This window comes from Heteronotia binoei, chromosome 1, assembly GCF_032191835.1.
Source record: "Heteronotia binoei isolate CCM8104 ecotype False Entrance Well chromosome 1, APGP_CSIRO_Hbin_v1, whole genome shotgun sequence".
NCBI classification, from domain to species: domain Eukaryota; kingdom Metazoa; phylum Chordata; class Lepidosauria; order Squamata; family Gekkonidae; genus Heteronotia; species Heteronotia binoei.
Window position 1 is genome coordinate 3179437 of NC_083223.1, and position 19272 is coordinate 3198708.

A 19272-nucleotide genomic window follows, 5' to 3' on the forward strand; every position below is an offset into this window, starting at 1 on the left:
CTTATGTTCTTATGTTACACAGAGTGTTGGACTAGATGGGCCATTGGCCTGATCCAACATGGCTTCTCTTATGTTCTTATGTGACACAGAGTGTTGGACTGGGTGGGCCGTTGGCCTGATCCAACATGGCTTCTCTTATGTTCTTAAGTAAATAAACAATTTAAACAATGAAGTTATTCAATTTCAGGTGGGAGACAACTAATTAGGCCATAGTGCAAACGGAGCTGGAACCAATGATGTTCCAATACATCCAATATCTTCATCTACCTCACAGGGGGAAGGTAAAGGAGATAGACAATGGAATGTTGCGACAAGGAGGCTAGACTAGAAGTACGATGTACTATGGACATCCCCTGCCACACTTGAAGGCCTGACGAAACAGCTCCATTTTACAGGCCCTACAAAAAGGTAGGAAATCTGGTAGGGCCCTAATCCCCAATGGAAGAAGAAGAAGATATTGGATTTATATACCGTCTTCCACTTCGAAGAGTCTCAGAGCGACTCACAATCTCCTTTCCCTCCCCCCCCCCACAACAGACACCCTGTGAGGTAGATGAAGATATTGGATTTATATCCCGCCCTCCACTCCAAAGATTCTCAGAGCAGCTCACAATCTCCTTTACCTTCCTCCCCCCCCCCCCACAACAGACACCCTGTGAGGTAAATGAAGATATTGGATGTATATCCCGCCCTCCACGCTGAAGAGTCTCAGAGCGGCTCACAATCTCCTTTACCTTCCTCCCCCACAACAGACACCCTGTGAGGTGGGTAGGGCTGGAGAGGGCCCTCACAGCAGCTGCCCTTTCAAGGACGACCTCTGCCAGAGCTATGGCTGACCCAAGGCCATGCTAGCAGGTGCAAGTGGAGGAGTGGGGAATCGAACCTGGTTCTTCCAGGTAAGAGTCCGCTCGCTTAACCACTACACCAAACTGGCTCTCCACCAGGCCAGAGCCATGGCAGAAAAAGCCCTGGCTCTAGTCGAGGCAAGACGGACGTCCTTCAGACTGGGGACAGCTAGCCAAATGTGCTGTACCATTTCTGGGGAGAATAATAATAATATTTTTTTTTTTATTTATACCCCGCTCTCCCCGCCAAGGCAGGCTCAGGGCGGCTTACAAGACATGGTATAAGCCATGATATAACAATAAAATCAGAATAAAAACAATTAAAATGCAATTCATGGATTAAATTAATTTAAGTTAAATACGTAATCTAAAAACCAGTATAACTTAATGGTGCTACAATTTCAGTACATATATAAAGATGGCTTGATATTATTGCCAAGGTTCCACCTTAGAAGGCAAGTTGGAAGAGGGCGGTTTTACAGGCCCTACGGAACTGATTAAGATCCCGCAGGGCCCGCACCTCCTCTGGCAGCTGGCTCCACCATTGGGGAGCCATTATCGAGAAGGCCTGCTCCCTTGTTGTTTTTAACTTGGCCTCCTTTGGCCCAGGGATTTTCAGAAGATTTTGTGAACTAGATCTCAGTGCTCTCTGGGGAATATCTGGAGAGAGACGGTCCCTAAGAACTGAGAGTGATGTCACACTGTTCTATGATTCAAAAGATATTCTATCGTATAAGCATAGCATTTCTGTTGAGTCAATGATTGGCATGAGTTTGGCCTGGAAATTATGCCATACCATCAGTGGGAAGTACCCCCCTCCCCCGTCCCTATCGCTAGTCTCTAGCCTGAGCCCCACTGGGCCTGTCAATTTCAAAAGCCTGCAACCTCCAACTTTAGTGAGGAAGTGGAATACTTCTGGAAGGCCTGTGCCATGTAGTTTTTCTTCAACAAATTCTGCAGTAGCCATCAGACCATTTTCTTTTCTTTTTATTGGCTAGTGAGACATTAAATTCAAGGCGGAGTCACGTAGCCCTGCCTGCATTTTATATAGCAAAACTCCAAAAAGTTATTTAACCAGTTTCAACTGGTTGGATTACCATGACTGAGGGACTTCCAATAAGCCGGACATTTTCATTGACCAAATTCAGGAGTCTTACAAAGGTTGGATCTTCGTATTCGTATCGCTTGCCGAGTAATATGGACACTATAATATTGGCAACGGCAGCATTCATGGTTACAGTGGTCTCAAAAGGTTTTCCTAAAAATAAATTCAACGAACAATTACCATTTATTCTGGAAAGAGCTTGGCTTTTACTTCGATCTTAACTTGCCAAGAACAGAAGAAGTATTATCTGGTCCTTCCTCCTCTCTTAACACACCTCCATAACTTTGACATTAACTTGGATTTTCAAGCCTCCCATATTTTGGGAAAGCCTTTGATTTGTCAACACCCACTTACTCCCAGTGCCTGGCGTATCAATCAGTTTACGTACTCATTCTGAACCTTCCTTTTAAACACCATCTAAATTTTTGACAACTGAAACACAATGAAAACTTATCGATTAAAATTGGCAATTTCCAATTGGGCACAATCTCCTTCATCTTCTTTCCCCACAACAGACACTCTGTGAGGTGGGTGGGGCTGAGAGACAGTTTAGTGTAGTGGTTAAGTGCGCGGACTCTTATCTGGAAGAACTAGGGTGGCCATAATAGCTGCAGGCCAGCCAGGGACACCTTGAGGGGGGAATGAATGTGTGTGTGCGCGCGCGCAAAGCGCGCGTTGCCGGAAACAGGAAGTGATGTCACTTCCGGTGACGGCACGCCACCGCCGGAAACAGGAAGTGACGTCACTTCCGGTGACGGCATGCCACCGGCGGAAACAGGAAGTGACATCACTTCCTGTGACATCATTTTCCCTGCGCCACCTGCCGGAAGCAGGAAGTGACATCACTTCCTGTGACATCATTTCCCCCCAAATGCCACTGCCGGAAACAGGAAGTAAAATGAGTACCCAGCTTGCTGGGGGGAAAGTGTAGATGACCGGGGAAGGCAATGACAAACCACCACCTAAAAAGGTCTGCCATGAAAACGTGAAAGCAGCGTCACCCCAGGGTCAAAAACGACTGGTGCTTGCACAGGGGACCTTTCCTTTCCATTGGTAATAACGGCTAGGAGCACCTTCATTGGAGGCTCATAGAATAAGACCCCCTGGTCCAATCTTTTTGAAACTTGAAGGGTGTTTTGAGGAGAGACACCAGATGGTATGCTGAAAATGTGGTGCCTCTATCTCAAAAAACAGCCCCCCAGAGCCCCAGACACCCGAGAATTCTCCATTATACCCTATATCAATTCTCCATTACACCCTATGGGTATCAGTCTCCATAGGGAATCATGGAGAGCCCAGCAGACATTTCCGTCTTCCCCTCTGCTTTCTGATGACCCTGAAGTGGGGAGAGGGCTTCCAAACTGGGGGATCCCTTGCCCCCAACCTGGGGATTGGCAACCCTATCCCCTCAGGCTGCTTTCACGGCCAGTGGCTGGCCAATCTCGACTCTCGTCCGGCTTTCCTCCCTGCCGCGCTCCCTCCACAGGCGCTCCTCCAATCCTGGGGAAAGAGCAAAAGCAGCCCTCCCTCCCAGCAGAGAGACCCGCTTTGCAATCCATAGGGTGCTCCCAGATTCGCATTTCGGGGAGCGGGGGTGGAACACCGTTTAGGGGTGCTCCCATCCGCCTCCAGCTGCCGGACTTCTGCCAGGTCCCCGCCCCAGAGAGCTTCCAAACACGCAAGCTGAAGGAAGCGGAGTCCGCAAAGATTGCCAGATGCAGTGTAATGGATAAGCTGTGTGTGTGTACTGTGCTGTCAACTGATGGCAACCCCGGCAAGGGACTTTCAAGGAAAGTGAAAAGCAGAGGTGGTTTGCCATTGTCTTCCTCAGCAGCCTTCCTGGAAGTCTCCCATCCAAAGACTTAACTAAGACTGACAAGATCTAGCTATACCATGCCACCTTCCCTTCCAACCGATGAGTCATATGCCAGTTTCATTTTTCTTCTCCCAAAGTGGAAAACAGTACACCCAGTGTCCAAAGGGGATATAAAGAATTCCTTAAAGGTCCCATATCCCAGCAGAATGTTTGTTCAACTGTGTGCGTGCATGTGTGTAAAGTGCAGTCAAGTTGCAGATGACTTATGGCGAAACCAGCAAGAGCTTTCAAGGCAAGTGAGAAGCAGAGGTGGTTTGCTATTACCTTTCTCTGCAGTTGTCCTTGGTGGTCTTCCAAATGCCAATCCTGCTTAGCCAAAACCTAAAAAGACATTTCTACCTACTGGCAGAAGAGCTCATAACCTGAAGCCTCATTTTAAGAAACAAAATTTAGAAGATTTTGATACTCAGACCACTTCAATTTAGTTAAAAGTTTATTCTTCTATATAAAAATAGACACATTGTCAACTATGCCATAAACTGACTGTATTTTCTCACAACGTGCTTGCTTAACTATTCTTGGAATCACACCATAGACCCTTTAAGTTAATAATTTCAAAAATGCTGCTGACATGCAATCTGATGCAAAGAAGGGCCTTGCTTGCTCTCTCAAAAAAGAAAGAAAACTGAATAAAGTTGCACAGTCTTTTCTTGGTTAACCACAACTCTGGGAGCAAGAATTAAGATACTGCAGCACATACACTGGTTAGAATGAGCAACAGATTTCCACTGTAGGATTATTATTCACTATAATAATAATGCACAATCCTTTAAATGTGATCACATGGTCTCTATGCATGCACGGGGCAAGTGCAGAATCAAGACAGTGAAACTTGATCATAATATTTAAGAGAATACTGGCACATTCAGAGTTTCTGTAGTAATTCATTCTGCCTGCATTCTATTACATCCTATGAATGCAACAACTCCTAGTCATTGATCCCAGTACTAATATTATTGGTCATTTCAGGAACGTTATTTGTGGGCAGTGTAAAACTTTTACTCACTTTATCTTCCACCCTCAAATAACTATTAAAAAAACAACCTAGATTCTCCTTTCCTAAAACTAAGAAGTATTTCCTGATGCCACCCTGCCACCCCAGATCTGAGGACTCTCACATGCCTCTATTAAAAGATGCTCAGAAGTACTTTCCACAACTTCCAATGGCAAACAGAAAAGGATTTCACACACACACACACACAAAAAGACTGCCTTTAAAACACTATAACTCTTTTTTGGGTTTTGCTGTAAGTTCTATGGAACTAGACCCTCTTTTTTGTAAGCTCTTGGAGGATTGGCTACATCAGGGGGTGAGGCCTAATATGCAAAGGAGCTCCGACTAGAATTCCACCTCTGAATAATACCCATCTTGATAGACCAAAGGTCAGTATAAGACAGCTAGAAAGCAGTATAAGCAGCTAGAAAGCGTCTTTGGCTTGGCATGCAGAAGGTCCCAGGTTCAACCCTGGCATCTCTAGTTAAAAGGATCATGTCATGTGAAGACCTCCATTTGAAACCCTGGAGAGCCAATGCTAGCTTGAGCAGACAATACCCATCTCGCTAGACAAAAGGTCAGTCTACAGCAGACTGGAAGGGTCTGTGGCTCAGTGGCAGAGCACCTGCTTAGAATCAAAGAATCACAGAGTTGGAAGGGACCTCCAGGGATCCCTACAAACAAAAAGAAAGAAAGAAAGAAAGAAAGAAAGAAAGAAAGAAAGAAAGAAAGAAAGAAAGAAAGAAAGAAAGAAAGAAAGAAAGAAAGAAAGAAAGAAAGAAGAGAGAGAGAGAAGGAGGGGGAAAAAAGACAACAGGGGGTTGGTCTTTTCCACAACAAGCCTCTTGTCGGAGAGGAGACAGATATTATTTCTCTTTTAAAAAAAAATATACACCACCACCACCATAACAACATCCAGAGAGCCAACAAGCAACTTTTACACCAAGCAGCCTAAGCACCCTGTGATAGACAATTTTACACGGCAAAGTGGGAGAGGAAACCCCAATTTTAAAAAGCAAGCTGGCCTAAGGATAGGGTTGCCAAGTCTACAGGAGGTGCAAAAGCACATGGTCCTGGGGCTTCCCCTCCTCCCCCAAACACCCCAGTTTTCCCTCCCCCTCCCCTCCCCATCGTACCTTCTTCTCTCTCCTCTCTTCTTTCTCTGGTTAACTGCAGTCTGGCGGGAAGCCTGGAGGCGGAGCCTCCAGGGCAGGCAGCAGGGCCCAATCTGGTGAGAGCCCTGGTGCCTGGCATGCCCCCCCTCGCCTTCCATGTGCCCCTGTGATTGGCTGGGGGAGGCAGGCTGCCTTGTAATTGGCTTCATCATTAAAAAAAATAATGGAGAAAAAATGACGGACAGGGGCACTGGCCAATCCGGGACTCTGAATGAGTCCCGAGCTTGGCCAATCGGGACGCGGGATTCAGGAGGCGGGGGCGGGACTTTCCCGGGAGGGCTGGACGTTCTGGCCACCCTAGGAAGAACCGGGTTTGATTCCCCACTCCTCCTCTTGCACCTGCTGGAATGACCTTGGGTCAGCCAGAGCTCCCTTATCTGGGAGAACTGGGTTTCATTCCCCACTCTTCCACTTGCAGCTACTGGAATGGCCTTGGGCAGTCCGCGGATTCAGTGGGAGCTCACAGGAGCACAGCTCCTGCACCTTTCTGAGAGTTCCACCTCCTTTTGAGAGTTCCACCTCCTTGTCCATTGAATAGTATGTGCAGCTGCATAACAATCCCTGGATGAGCTCCACCACCTATTTTTTTACAAAATGACCGCTGGCCTTGGGTCAGCCATAGCTCTCGCAAGAGTTATCCTTGAAAGGGCAGCTTCTCTGAGAGCTCTCTCAGCCCCATTTGCCTCACAGAGTATCTGTTGTGGGGGAAGAAGATAAAGGAGACTGTAAGCCACTCTGAGACTCTGAGCCACTCTGAGCCGCCCTGAGCCCGCTTCAGTGAGGTAGGGTGGGATATAAATCAAAAAAATTAATTAATTAATTAATTAATTCAGGGAGAAGGGCGGGGTATAGATCTACGTTCTTCATCTTAAATGTTAAATTCTGTCTCTCCAGGGAATTCTGGGAACTCAAGTTTTAGAAGTCAACATGTAAGAAGCAATTCTCAGTGACTTATTATTATTATTATTATTATTATTATTATTATTATTATTATTATTATTATTATTATTATTATTTTATTCTTATATCCCGCCCTCCCCCGTCGAAGCGGGCTCAGGGCAGCTCACATGACATGGTTTACACCATGATTACACCATGAAATCCATCAATACATTAAAACAATTAAAATAGTTAGATACAATTCAGAATTAAGTTAATTAATAATTAAAAATTTATCAGATATAAAATTAAATTAAAGTGCCACAGTTCAAAATGTGTATAGGATGGCTTGGTGTCATCTCCGGGTGCCGTCTTAAATGCGAGTTGACAGAGGGTGGTTTTGCAAGCCCTGCGGAATTGATTTAAGTCTCGCAGGGCTCGCACCTCCTCTGGTAGTTGGGTCCACCATTTGGGGGCCATTGTGGAGAAGGCCTGCTCCCTAGTTACCTTCAATCTGGCCTCTCTTGGTCCAGGGATTCGTATTAGGTTTTGAGAGCTAGATCTCAGTGCTCTCTGGGGAACACTGTTAGAGTACAGAGGGCAACACCAACCCACCTTTGTAGGATTCAAATTTCTGTTTTAGGAAATGGCATTCTTCGACAATCTTGTCCTCTATGGTCCTCTTGCCCATTCCGTAGTCACGCAACGTGGTTAACAAAAACCGCCGCATCACCTTCCAGTTCTCACCATGAGCAAAGACAATTCCTGGAAGGAAGCAAAGGGCTGGTTTCAAGAACTGGCAGGACCATTATGGGTTTGTATTCACAAAACCCAGGAGGTTCCTAGAAGGAGGATCTTCAAGCTGAAGGGAATCCAGGATGCAGAGGAGCATTGTGTCTCTATGTGATCTGTTTACAGACACACTTCCTTTGTGGAACCACTGTGAAAGATGAGCTACACAATGGGGTGGATCCAACCCTCCTCCAAGGAGCCTTCCTCTAGCCCGGGGGTGTCAAATTCATTTGTTAGGAGTGCTGGATCTGACATAAATGGGACTTAGTGGGGCCAAGCCACGTGCTTCCTAAAATGCAATGCCAGATAGCGGAGAACACAGGCCAACACAATTAAAGATATCATTTTAAAACTTAAAAATACAAACATGTTTAAAACGCTTGCAATACTTTGTTTAAAATGAAAGGCGGGGGGAATAGTGGGATTCTGCAACGCAATTTTAAAAATAAAACATCAAGAAAAAGAACAAAGATCACAGCAGAAACTAAAAAAGTAAAATGCGCTCAACCCGGGGAAACATGAAATGGCAGGGCATTGCAAGCTTCTCCCCACCCCCCTAGTCTACTCAGATTAGCAATGGTTCCCAGGTTGGAGTACTCACTAGACACTAGTTCTCATGTCCATTGAGCAGTGAAAAAACTGGCTCAAAGCATCAAGACTTGATTTGAAGGACACACCTCCAGGAAGCTTCAGCTGGCCACTGGAATGCTGGAAAATTAAACTTAGCTCCACTCCACTGAAACACATAGACAAAGTTGCAAAGAAAACATAGAGTAGATTTTCCAATCAGGTCTGCTGTGCCCAGAGGCCTGAATGGAAAATCCATTCCACATTTTCTTTGCAGCTTTGCTTTCTGTTTTAGCCTCTGCAAAGAGAAGGAAGAAGGAGCTGGGAACCTCAGCAGCTTCAGATCTTTAAAGAGTAAGGACAATAGGGGGAGAAGAGAGCCCTGTGGACCTGATTGAAGCCCTGGGCGGGCTGGTTTGGCCCACAGGCTGGACATTTGACACCCCTAAGGCAGCTCTGTCCAACTGAAGTGGCTGTTGAGGCACTTAATTTGGAGAAAGGCTCCTTAGGACAAAAACTTCCAACTTTGTTGAGTGGAATGAGAGGACAGAGGTAGGAGGCTAGGAGCCTTCTCAATACAACAGAAAGCATGAACAGGCTTTCTCCCATTGTGACACATCGCTCCATTTTTACCATTTTATTTTTTTTCCCTCTGGCAACTGCCTGAATAAAATTAAAAGGCCCTTTTCATGACAGTAAGCAAGACTGCCTATCATTCCAAAGAGGTCCTCACCGTAACCTTTTGCAAACTCTTCAAACATTGGGACCATGGCCCTCTCCGCAAAGGCATCTGCCTGGTTCACCAAGGCCTCCTTTACCGTCTCGTAGCCTGTCAGAACGACCATTTTCTGGGAACCCATTTGAAAGCTGAAGACAGGACCATACTGTTTCGATAACTGAAATGTAATTTTAACAAAAGTGAAAAAGATAGATAAGGTCTTCAGGAACATGGCTAGGAAAACACCAGTTAAGTACCAATTTAAATACTTGTCAAAATCCATAAACTGCTGACATTTGAATAGTCTTCATTTCTTCATCCCCAGCCAGCTGCACATCTGGTGTTCTCTCTCTCTTTCTCTGGCTGATTCTGCACTAACCTTGTTCCACACCAGGCTTCCGTTTCTCTCCAGAGCAAGCGGGCAATTTTGCACCATTTTGCTCTACGCCACCATTTTGCGTGGGCAGAACCTGCGATTTGCCGTGCTGCAGCGTAAGCTTGTTTTTTTCAGGTTTACGCTGAAGCATGGCAAATCACAGGTTTTCCCCGCGTAAAATGGCGGCACAGAGCAACTGGTGCGAAATCGCTAGTTTGCTCCGGAAACCTGGCACAGAGCAAGGTTAGCGCAGAATCAGCTTCTCTATCTCTCTCCCACTCAAGATAGCCCTCTTGGGTGCTGGAGTGATAATTTTAAGTTTAAGAGAAAAGGCCTCCAACCAGGCTCACACTTCAAGTGATGGTTGTCCCAAGTCAGCTTGGAGAGCGACAATTCGAAATTCCACAGATGGAAGGTAGGCATTTAAGAAGAATTGAATCAAAGGACTCCCCTATTTTGTAAATCCATTTACCATCCCCATATCAACTTTGGCAGCTGGGATATACTGAGCTCCAGATGAATAGCACACAAATCCAGTGAGTGGCACAGAAAGAACAAAAAATGTTTACCTGCGTCATGGTTCTGTAAGGCCTCTTCAGGTCTAGGAGGTGGAGATTTCCAAAGAGGGGCCATGGCCTTGGTCCTGGAGGGAGGTTTTCCTTGCTAGTGCTCCAGAAATTGCCCATTTTCAAAAAGAATGCCACCGAAAGGACAAATAGCAACAACAGGGAAACAGGATCCAATAAATCCATGACTGCAGAAATGGTCTAAAGTGATCCCTAGGAATGTGGTAAAACAGAATTTGATCCAGGATAGTCTCCGTCAGCTGAAAGGAGCAGAATAAACAGTTGTTCTTCCTTCTCTTAACAGCACTAGTAAATTAATAACTATCGTATGTAATAGAATCTGCCATGCCTCCTCTTCCACTTTTATAGCTGTAATAATTTAATCCAGGGGTGTCAAACATGCAGTTCAGAGGCTGTATCAAGCCCCTGGAGGGCTCCTATCAGGCCCCTGAGCAACTGGCTGTCATCTGCTTCCTTCTCCCTCTCTCTTGCTTCCTTTTGCATAGTCGCTTGCTTTGCAAGGCTTGCTCAATCACACAGGAGTTAGAGAGCAAAGTCTCTATTTTCTCCATTGGCTGAGGCTCCTCCCTTGGGGAGGAAGAGGGGGAGGGAGAGCTTGCTTTGCCAGGCTCTCTCAATTGCACAGCAGAGCTACTGAGCCAAGCCGTTCTTCTATTGGCTGAGGATCCCCCCCAGTCTCCTGGGGAAGGAAGGAAAGAGCCAGAGCTTCCTTTGCCAGTGTGGTGTAGTGGTTAAGTGTGTGGACTCTTATCTGGGAGAACCAGGTTTGATTCCCCATTCCTCCACCTGCAGCTGCTGGAATGGCCTTGGGTTAGCCATAGCACTGGTAGGAGTTGTCCTTGAAAGGGCAACTTCTGTGAAAGCTTTCTCAGCCCCCCCCCCCACCTCATAGGGTGTCTGTTGTGGGGAAAGGAGATAAAGGAGATTGTAAGCTGCTCTGAGTCTCTGATTCAGAGAGACGGCCGGGGTATAAATCTGCAATTCTTTGTCTTGCCCAGCACCCTGGATCTTATAAGAAAAATACAAAGAAAGCATCTTTAAGATGGAGTACTAACGTTTTAAGCATGTTTTAATTTTTTAAAAAAACATGTGTGTGTTTGTCTGTGTTCTTTATACAATTTATATCTCCGTTACCTAATCTTAAATAGGTACACACATGGCCCGGCCTGACATGGCCTGGCCTAACAAGGTCTCATTTATAACAAATGAGTTCAACACCTCTGATTTGATCCATCCTTATTATGTAGGTGGCTGGTGTCTAGCTCCTTAGTAGAACGCTTTGCAGAACAAGTTTTAACACTTTGAACTCCTTTCTGAAGACCCTGGCTGGCAGATTCGTCTCATTAGTCCGGCCAGTTCTGAGCGTGGCTTTGCCAAACCCTCATGGGCAAATACTCAACCGAAAATTTTCGCAAGCGTGTTCAGAACCGCTTGAGTTCTCCTCCCATTGCACCAGCTGCTTCTATTTTGATGTTGATGCTATTCATAGTTACTGATTCTTCACTGCAGTCCCTTCAGGAATCGGAGGGGGTTTGCTTGCTTTTCTGCAGTGTGTTATGTGACTGATCTGCAAATCAAGGGACACTTTTGTATGGATTATATAAGTTTATCTGCGATGGACAGAAGCGGCTGGAGAAAGTTATACCATGCTCTCACTCGATCAGGGGTGTCATCTGCTTCCTTCTCCCTCTCTCTTGCTTCCTTCTGCATCTCAACTTGCTTTGCAAGGCTTGCTCGATTGCACAGGAGCTACAGAGCAAAACCTCTATTTTCTCCATTGGTTGAGACTCCTCCCCCTCCTGGTCCCCTAGGGAGGGAGGGAAAGAGTCAGAGCTTCCTTTGCCCAGCTCCCTGGATCCCATGGGAGAGATACAAAGAAAGCTCCTTTAAGACGAACAAGTGCTAATGTTTTAAGCATATTTTATTTAAAGTTTTTTTTAAAAAAATCTTTAGACATGCTTGTTTGCTACCTAGTCTTAAATAGATACACACATTTTTAAAAGGTAAAGGTAGTCCCCTGTGCAAGCACCAGTTGTTCGATCCCAGCGGAAGCTGGTTCAGGTAGCCGGCTTGAGGTTGACTCAGCCTTCCATCCTTCCAAGGTCGGTAAAATGAGTCCCCAGCTTGCTGGGGGGAAAGCACAGATGACTGGGGAAGGCAATGGCAAACCACCTCATAAAAAGGTCTGCCGTGAAAATGTTGTGAAAGCAACATCACCCCAGAGTTGGAAATGACTGGTGCTTGCACAGGGGACCTTTCCTTTCCTTCCACTATATTGGTAGTACGGTTGTCAAGTCCAACTCAACAAATATCTGGGGACTTTGGGGGTGGAGCCAGGAGACTTCTGTGATGCCATTTCCTGTGACGTCACTTCCAGGTCAAAGGTCAAGTGATGTCACTTCCACTCATTCGATGCTGTCACTTCCAGCACACGTCACTAAAACCCCACCTCTTCCTTTGACATCACTTTCTGGGCACTCTGCCAAACCTGCCTTTTCCTCGGAAGAAACTTCTTCCCACCCCCAAACTTCAAACATACTGTCATATATAACTTTTCACCTTTCCCCCATTTTACATTACCTCTAGGCCAGGGGTGGTCAAAATTGCTTAATGTTAAGAATCTCATAGAATAAACATCAGATGTCTGAGAGCCACAAGACATGAACATCAGCTGTTTGAAACAGGCACGTAGGCAAATAGATGGGGGCAGGGCTTGAATTCAGTAGCAGCTCTCAGGAGCACAGCACCTGAACCTCCAGCCGGGGTCTGCATGCAGTGAGGAGTTCTCTCCCCACTGCACACCGTTTCCGGGACACACGTAAATGAGATATGCTACTGAGCTCCCGCACCTTTTATCTTACAAAATGACCCCTGGATGGGGGAGGAGGGAGGGAGAGGTGGAAAGAAAGCAACTTTAACTTCAAACGTCTTCTCCAAGCTGCCAGCTGGCTCGGAAAAAATGATTTAAAGAGAGAAATGCCATCTCCAAGCTGGGCAACGGGGCAGCAGTGGGGGCTTCCGGAGCCACACAATATGTGTGAAAGAGCCACATGTGGCTCTTGAGCCTCAGTTTGGCCACCCCTGTTCTAAGCTTTTAGGTCTCCTGCCAGTGCAAAAATAACAAAAACTTTGCATAAAGCATCAAAGATACTGCAGAACCTTACTGATGGGGAGAGTTATAGACGAACTAGCAAAACATATATTTACTTGTACCAAAATAAATAACCTAACCAAAGCACTCTGGATTGGTTTGTTCATAAAGAAGGTCAAATTTCAGCAGGAAACAAAGCAGGCCAAAAGAAGAGAGTTTGACTTAAAGCAGCAATAGGGAACTCCAGCAGATACATTCCACTCAGCACACACACCAAGCATAATTCACAGCTTCGAAACAGACCAAAAAACCCCACCTCACCACGAGAAAAATGCAGTGTTCGTTTGAAAATTATACTGCCATCAGATTGTGCTTTAACAATAAGAAACAATGCCAACGGAATACTTCCTGCATTTACTCCACAACTAATTTAAGAAGATCTATACAACACACAGGTCGAGGCTACCCAACGTATAACATTAGTATTGTTATCAGCTTCATTTGCAGCCCACCTTCCTCACTGAGACTCGGGAGAGAATACAAAAAAACGAAAAGCAATTCAATCAGACAGCAAGAGCCTTTAATAAGCAACGTATTAGGACTACAATTACTGAAGTGGAGAACAATGCAAATGAATTACTTGGTAAAATATTCAAAAACAGTATAGTGCAGGGTTGGCTAAACTGTGGCTCTTTCACGCATATTGTGCGGCTCTCGAAGCGTGATGGTACATAGCAAATTGGTTCTAAAACAGAGGAATGACTTATCCTTTCCGTTCCCCTGGAGATTAGCACGGGATAGCTCTTGTCCCCTTCTGATCTTTGTAGTTTGGAGACGAGCTGTCATTTCAGGGGAACCCCAGCTCCCACGCAGAGGCTGGCATCCTTCCAGGATATGTTGCAGAAAGGCTTCCTATTGGTTGTTTCGTTCCTTGCTTCTCTGCCTTCTTTCTGTTCTCCACCCCTCCACTGTGCAAGTCTTTCCCCCTGGCAAATCCTCTTCTGTGCCCTTGATTTTATTTTATCTTTAAATCCAAAACTGGCCCCAAGATCCTGTTGCTGGAGCCCTATGTTTCGTCCAGGTCCAAACCTCTCCCCCACGCCCACGTTTACACTCAGAAAAAAAAAAAAATTACAACTTACAGTGCAGTTGGGAGAGAAGAAGCAAAAGTTTGTTTGGGAGACCACGTGGAAGGAAGCCGAGGAAGGAGGAGGAAAAGCTGAGTCTGGGAGGAGCAAGAGAGACTTCAGGAAAGAAGAAAGGTACTGAAGTGGAACTGAGTGGGGAGGGGAGGGGATGAGCCGAGGTGGGAGGGGGAAAGCTGGGGAACCTGTTTAAGGAGCATGGGAAATTTCTTGCTCCAAATGCCACACTAGGCAGGCAAGTCCCAGCTCGTCCGGTTTACTCATCCACCCAGGAGTGAGCAATCACATGACTCCTTGCTCAGTGGGGGAGGGACTGTGGCTCAGTGGTAGAGCATCTGCTTGGGAAGCAGAAGGTCCCAGGTTCAATCCCCGGCATCTCCAACTAAAAAGGGTCCAGGCAAGTAGGCGTGAAAAACCTCAGCTTGAGACCCTGGAGAGCCGCTGCCAGTCTGAGTAGACAAGACTGACTTTGATGGACCCAGGGTCTGATTCAGTAGAAGGCAGCTTCATATGTTCATATGTTCAGACTCAGCCACAGCAGCACCAAGCAAAGGGCTGAATTGCATTTCCCTCTGCCCCCAGCTCCAACAGCAAATCGAGGAGCATCAAATATAAATAAAAAGAGATAAAAACCCCTCTGCTTGCCGCAGAGCTTGCATTGCTATTGCAGACTCCAACTTTTCCCAGCAGCAACAGCAGCAACCCCGCAAGGACCCTCCCACACTCTCCCACGTCGCTGGAGCACATGGCTCCGAAAGGTCCGAAGCCTCTTGGAGTCCCAACTAATCTACTCTGCTGCAGCAGCCACCGGCAAGGGGCCCTAATACATTCTCCCCCGCCCCCGGCCCCAATGGCAGAAGCACGGTGGCCACTTGGGGACTCAACAGCAGCCCAGCCTGTCTGCCCCAACTAAAGAAAGAGCATGCCTTACCTCCTTGAACCTTCAGCTCAGTGGTGCAGCAGTGTGGCTGCTAGGGTTGCCAAGTCGAATTCAAGAAATATCTGGGGACTTTGGGGGTGGAGCCAGGAGACATTGGGGGTGGAGCCAGGAACAAGGGTGTGACAAGCATAATTGAACTCCAAAGGGAGTTCCGGCCATCACATTTAAAGGGACGGCACACCTTTTTAAATGCCTTCCTTCCATAGGAAATAAGGAAGGATAGGGGCACCTTCTTTTGGGGCTCATAGAATTGGACCCCCTGGTCCAATCGTTTTGAAACTTGGGGGGGAGGGTATTTTGGGGAGAGGCACTAGATACTACACTGAAAATTTGGTGCATCTACCTCAAAAGACAGCTCCCCCAGAGCCCCCGAAACCTCCAGATCAAGTCCCCATTATACCCTATGAGAATCCATCTCCACATAGGGAATAATGAAGCGCTCAGCAGATGTTTCCCTCCCCCCACCACCACCCCATTTCTGGCGACTCTGAAGCGACGGATTGGCGTCTCTACTCATGGGTTGCTGCCAACTTCTTCGAAGTAACACCAACACACCATCCCAAGAGGAAGCCTTTCAATCGGAGACTGAAGTCTCTGGAGGTGGAAAGGCACATGGTCCTCTGGGGATGGGGCTTCCCCCTGCTGGCCAGCTGACTGGGGGCAGGAAGGAGCCTGGGAAAGCAGAAGAACCCCCGCTGGGATCTGGGGATTGGCAAGCCTAGTGGCTGCTACTCACCTAAGCCTACTCTGCAGACTTGTGGGTTTGGGAGAGGGATGCAGGTGCCCAGTAAGGAAGTGCCCAGCACCAAATGAGAGCTGCTGTGAATGGGTGGAGCTAAGAAGGTGGGGCGAGCCCATTCCTCTCTCCAGTCAATGCCTGCAGATGGGCAGTTGGAGATTTGTGTTCTGGCTGAGAGGGCATCACCGGTGGAGGCAATCGACACAAAAGGGAACTTGGAGCGTTGCTCCTTGGAGGACTCCTGCTGAGCTGCTCTGGGATTCATCTCTATGGTTTCCATAGAGTTCAATTCTAGAGCGTCACACATGGCTGCCATTTTGTCCCCTACCGGGGGTAGGAGCCTCAGCGGGGTGGGGACTTCAGAGCGGGGGATCCCCCACCCCCAGTGAGGGGTTGGCAAGCCTAATTGGTAGACCTGGCTTTGAACTGTCACCCTTCACTAAACCACAGAAAACATAGCAGCACTTTGTGGAGGGGGGGGGAGGGAACTCTTGCAGTCTACTTTGGGTTGGGTTTTTTTTAGTGAAATATGACAACCAGCTTTACAGGGCAAGTATAACAGAGGAGGAACAATCACTGTCAGAACCCTGCCTAACCTAAAAAAAAAAAAAAAGTTGCTTAAATGTTATCAATCTGACAAACTAATTATGTATACAAATATTTATATCCCACGTTTCCCAGTGACTCAAGGCAGTTTACAAATCATACTGAAGAGCATAATAAGAGTGTGCAAAAAATAATCTTTTTTTCTAGCTCCATTGTAGCCTATGGGGACAAGTATAGTCAATGGGCCTCATAGGCTATGATGGAGATTTAATCTGGGGATATTTGGGACTATGGGGCTGTTTTTTTTAAGGCAGAGGCTCTAAATTTGCAGCATAGCTGCTGGTGCCTCTCCACAAAAACCTCCCCAAATTTAAAAAAAATGGACTAGGAGTCTGATTCTATGAGCTTGAGAAGGAGGTTCCCTCATCCTCCGTTGTTTCCAATAGGCTGAAGTAATATCTGTGGGTAGAAGCAGAAATCGGTGAGCAGCCTGTTGAAATTTTCTGCATCAGTGCCCCCTAGCACAGCTTAAAAAGGACTATGGTCTGGAATATGGGGGATCTAAAAATGTAAAAGTCTCTGTGCAAGCACCGAGTCATAAGAACATAAGAGAAGCCATGTTGGGTCAGGCCAATGGCCCCTCCAGTCCAACACTCTGTGTCACATAAGAACATAAGAGAAGCCATGTTGGATCAGGCCAGTGGCCCCTCCAGTCCAACACTCTGTGTCACATAAGAACATAAGAGGAGTCATGTTGGATCAGGCCAATGGCCCATCCAGTCCAACACTCTGAGTCACAAAAGAACATAAGAGAAGCCATGTTGGATCAGGCCAGTGGCCCATCCAGTCCAACACTCTGTGTCACATAAGAACATAAGAGAAGCCATGTTGGGCCAGGCCAATGCCCCATCCAGTCCAACACTCTGTGTCACATAAGAACATAAGAGAAGCCATGCTGGATCAGGCCAATGGCCCATCCCGTCCAACACTCTGTGTCACATAAGAACATAAGAGAAGCCATGTTGGATCAGGCCAATGGCCCATCCAGTTCAACACTCGCTGCCCGCTTGGATCTGTCTCTCATGCTATTCAATATTTACATAAATCTTCCAGAGGTTACCTGATGATTTTATCGCTAATAGACATAAGTTGCACAAGTCTCTCCATTTCCGCTGCAAGTCAGTGGAAGTCCTGAACTGTTGTCAGGACTAGCAATACAGTAGCTACAAAGACCTAGGGCAACCTTTTATAAAACCAAACGTGGGGAAGCAAAGTCAAAGTCATATACTGGAGAAATATTTTTATTAACAGGAAGATTGATAACAGCTTCAATATGCACAGCCTTTGACAGTCTAATTACAGGTTTGCGGCAAGGATCATTAATGTAACTATGATAACGACAGAAAGAAAAAAAGACAGAGATGAGCTCTCTAAGTTGGTAGCTAAGAAAGAATATGATCGCAGGCCAACCAATAAATGAGAAGAGTCAAAACCAGGGGTGGAATTCTAGCAGGAGCTCCTTTACATATTAGACCACACACCCCTGATTCAGCCAATCCTCCAAAGAGCTTACAAGGCTCATTATTGTAAGCTCTTTGAAGATTGGCTACATCATGGGTGTGTGGCCTAATTTGCAAAGGAGCTCCTGCTAGAATTCCACGCCTGGTCAAAACAATGGAAAAGCATCAACGGAACCAGATATTTATGGAAAAGATATACTTGTACCTTATCATTCCACTCAGCCGGGTCTGAAGCCTTCCTCGCTGAAAGAGGCTTTTCTTTGGGTCTCATACCAGGAGAAAGGTCAGAAATAGACCCGAGTGGAATGGCTGGAGTCATTAGCTGGTATCCAATGGTATGAGGTGATTCCTGCCCACAGACAGTACCTTTCTTGTCTCCTAACGCAGCCCAAGTCACACCCTGTGGGAGGAAATCCTTCTGCCCGCAGAAATGCCCCACTGGGTCCCAGCTGGTATCTGTAATTCTTGGCTCTCTTTCTCTGTTTAAAACAATTTTATTTGGTAACATATGGTAACATGTTTCTTGTATCATTAATAACTTATTTTATCTATCCCATATATTACTTTCTACCCACCCCTCCCCCCATTACTTGACCCTCGCCAGTGTTATTTACTTAAAAAACTAATATTTAAAGGTACCCTTAACTAATAAAAACAAAAAATTAATATTCTCCTTTTTTCTAATACTTAATCATTATCAAAAATTGTCCAATGTCCTTTTATTTTCCACTCTTCTCCTACATATCTTCTGGACTTTTTCCACTCCATCTTAAAAACTTCTACATCATAGTCTCTTAAAATTCTTGTTAATTTGTCCATTTCACTCCACGTCATAAGTTTTACAATCCAATCTCATTTCTCTGGTATTTTTTCTTGCTTCCACAACTGTGCATACAATGTCCTAGCAGCTGAAAGCAAGTAGCAGATTATAGTTCTATCTTCTTTTGGAAATTTTTCCATTTGTTATCCCAACAGAAAAGTCTCTGCAATTTTCTTAAAATCATATCCCAAGATCTTAGAAAGCTGCAGAATAGAAAGGCGATACACATGGTGGGGGGACCTAAGCATCGCTCGATCTTAGGAACGCGGCAAAGCACAGAAACGGTAAGGCATCGGAGGTGTCGTGGCCCCAACTGCAGGGGTCAGGTCCAGATCTTCTTTCGACATCCCGGGGGCTGGCTGGAAAGTGAATCTCTGCAGGAGACTCACAAAGAAGAGGAAGAGCTCCATTTTGGCCAGGGTCTCACCGACACAAATTCGCCGACCTGCGACAACGCAGAATGGAGAGGGAAGCCCTGTTTATTGAAGTTCTTTTTGAAGAAGATGATGAAGAAGAAGATATTGGATTTATATCCCACTCTCCACTCCGAAGAGTCT

At 46.2% G+C, this 19272-nt stretch overlaps 1 protein-coding gene across 1 annotated transcript in view; it reads right to left on the bottom strand.

The window, feature by feature from the left end:
- LOC132585443 (uncharacterized) overlaps nucleotides 1–19272 on the bottom strand; it is a 56588-nt gene that overhangs the window by 11935 nt on the left and 25381 nt on the right. The window contains exons 9-14 of the mRNA XM_060257337.1: nucleotides 18981–19160; nucleotides 14148–14230; nucleotides 9897–10094; nucleotides 8967–9129; nucleotides 7490–7639; nucleotides 1943–2103 (exon numbers count right to left, since the gene is read on the bottom strand). Of these exons, the coding sequence (XP_060113320.1) occupies nucleotides 1943–2103; nucleotides 7490–7639; nucleotides 8967–9129; nucleotides 9897–10094; nucleotides 14148–14230; nucleotides 18981–19160 (935 nt within the window). The remainder of the gene's footprint in view (nucleotides 1–1942; nucleotides 2104–7489; nucleotides 7640–8966; nucleotides 9130–9896; nucleotides 10095–14147; nucleotides 14231–18980; nucleotides 19161–19272) is intronic.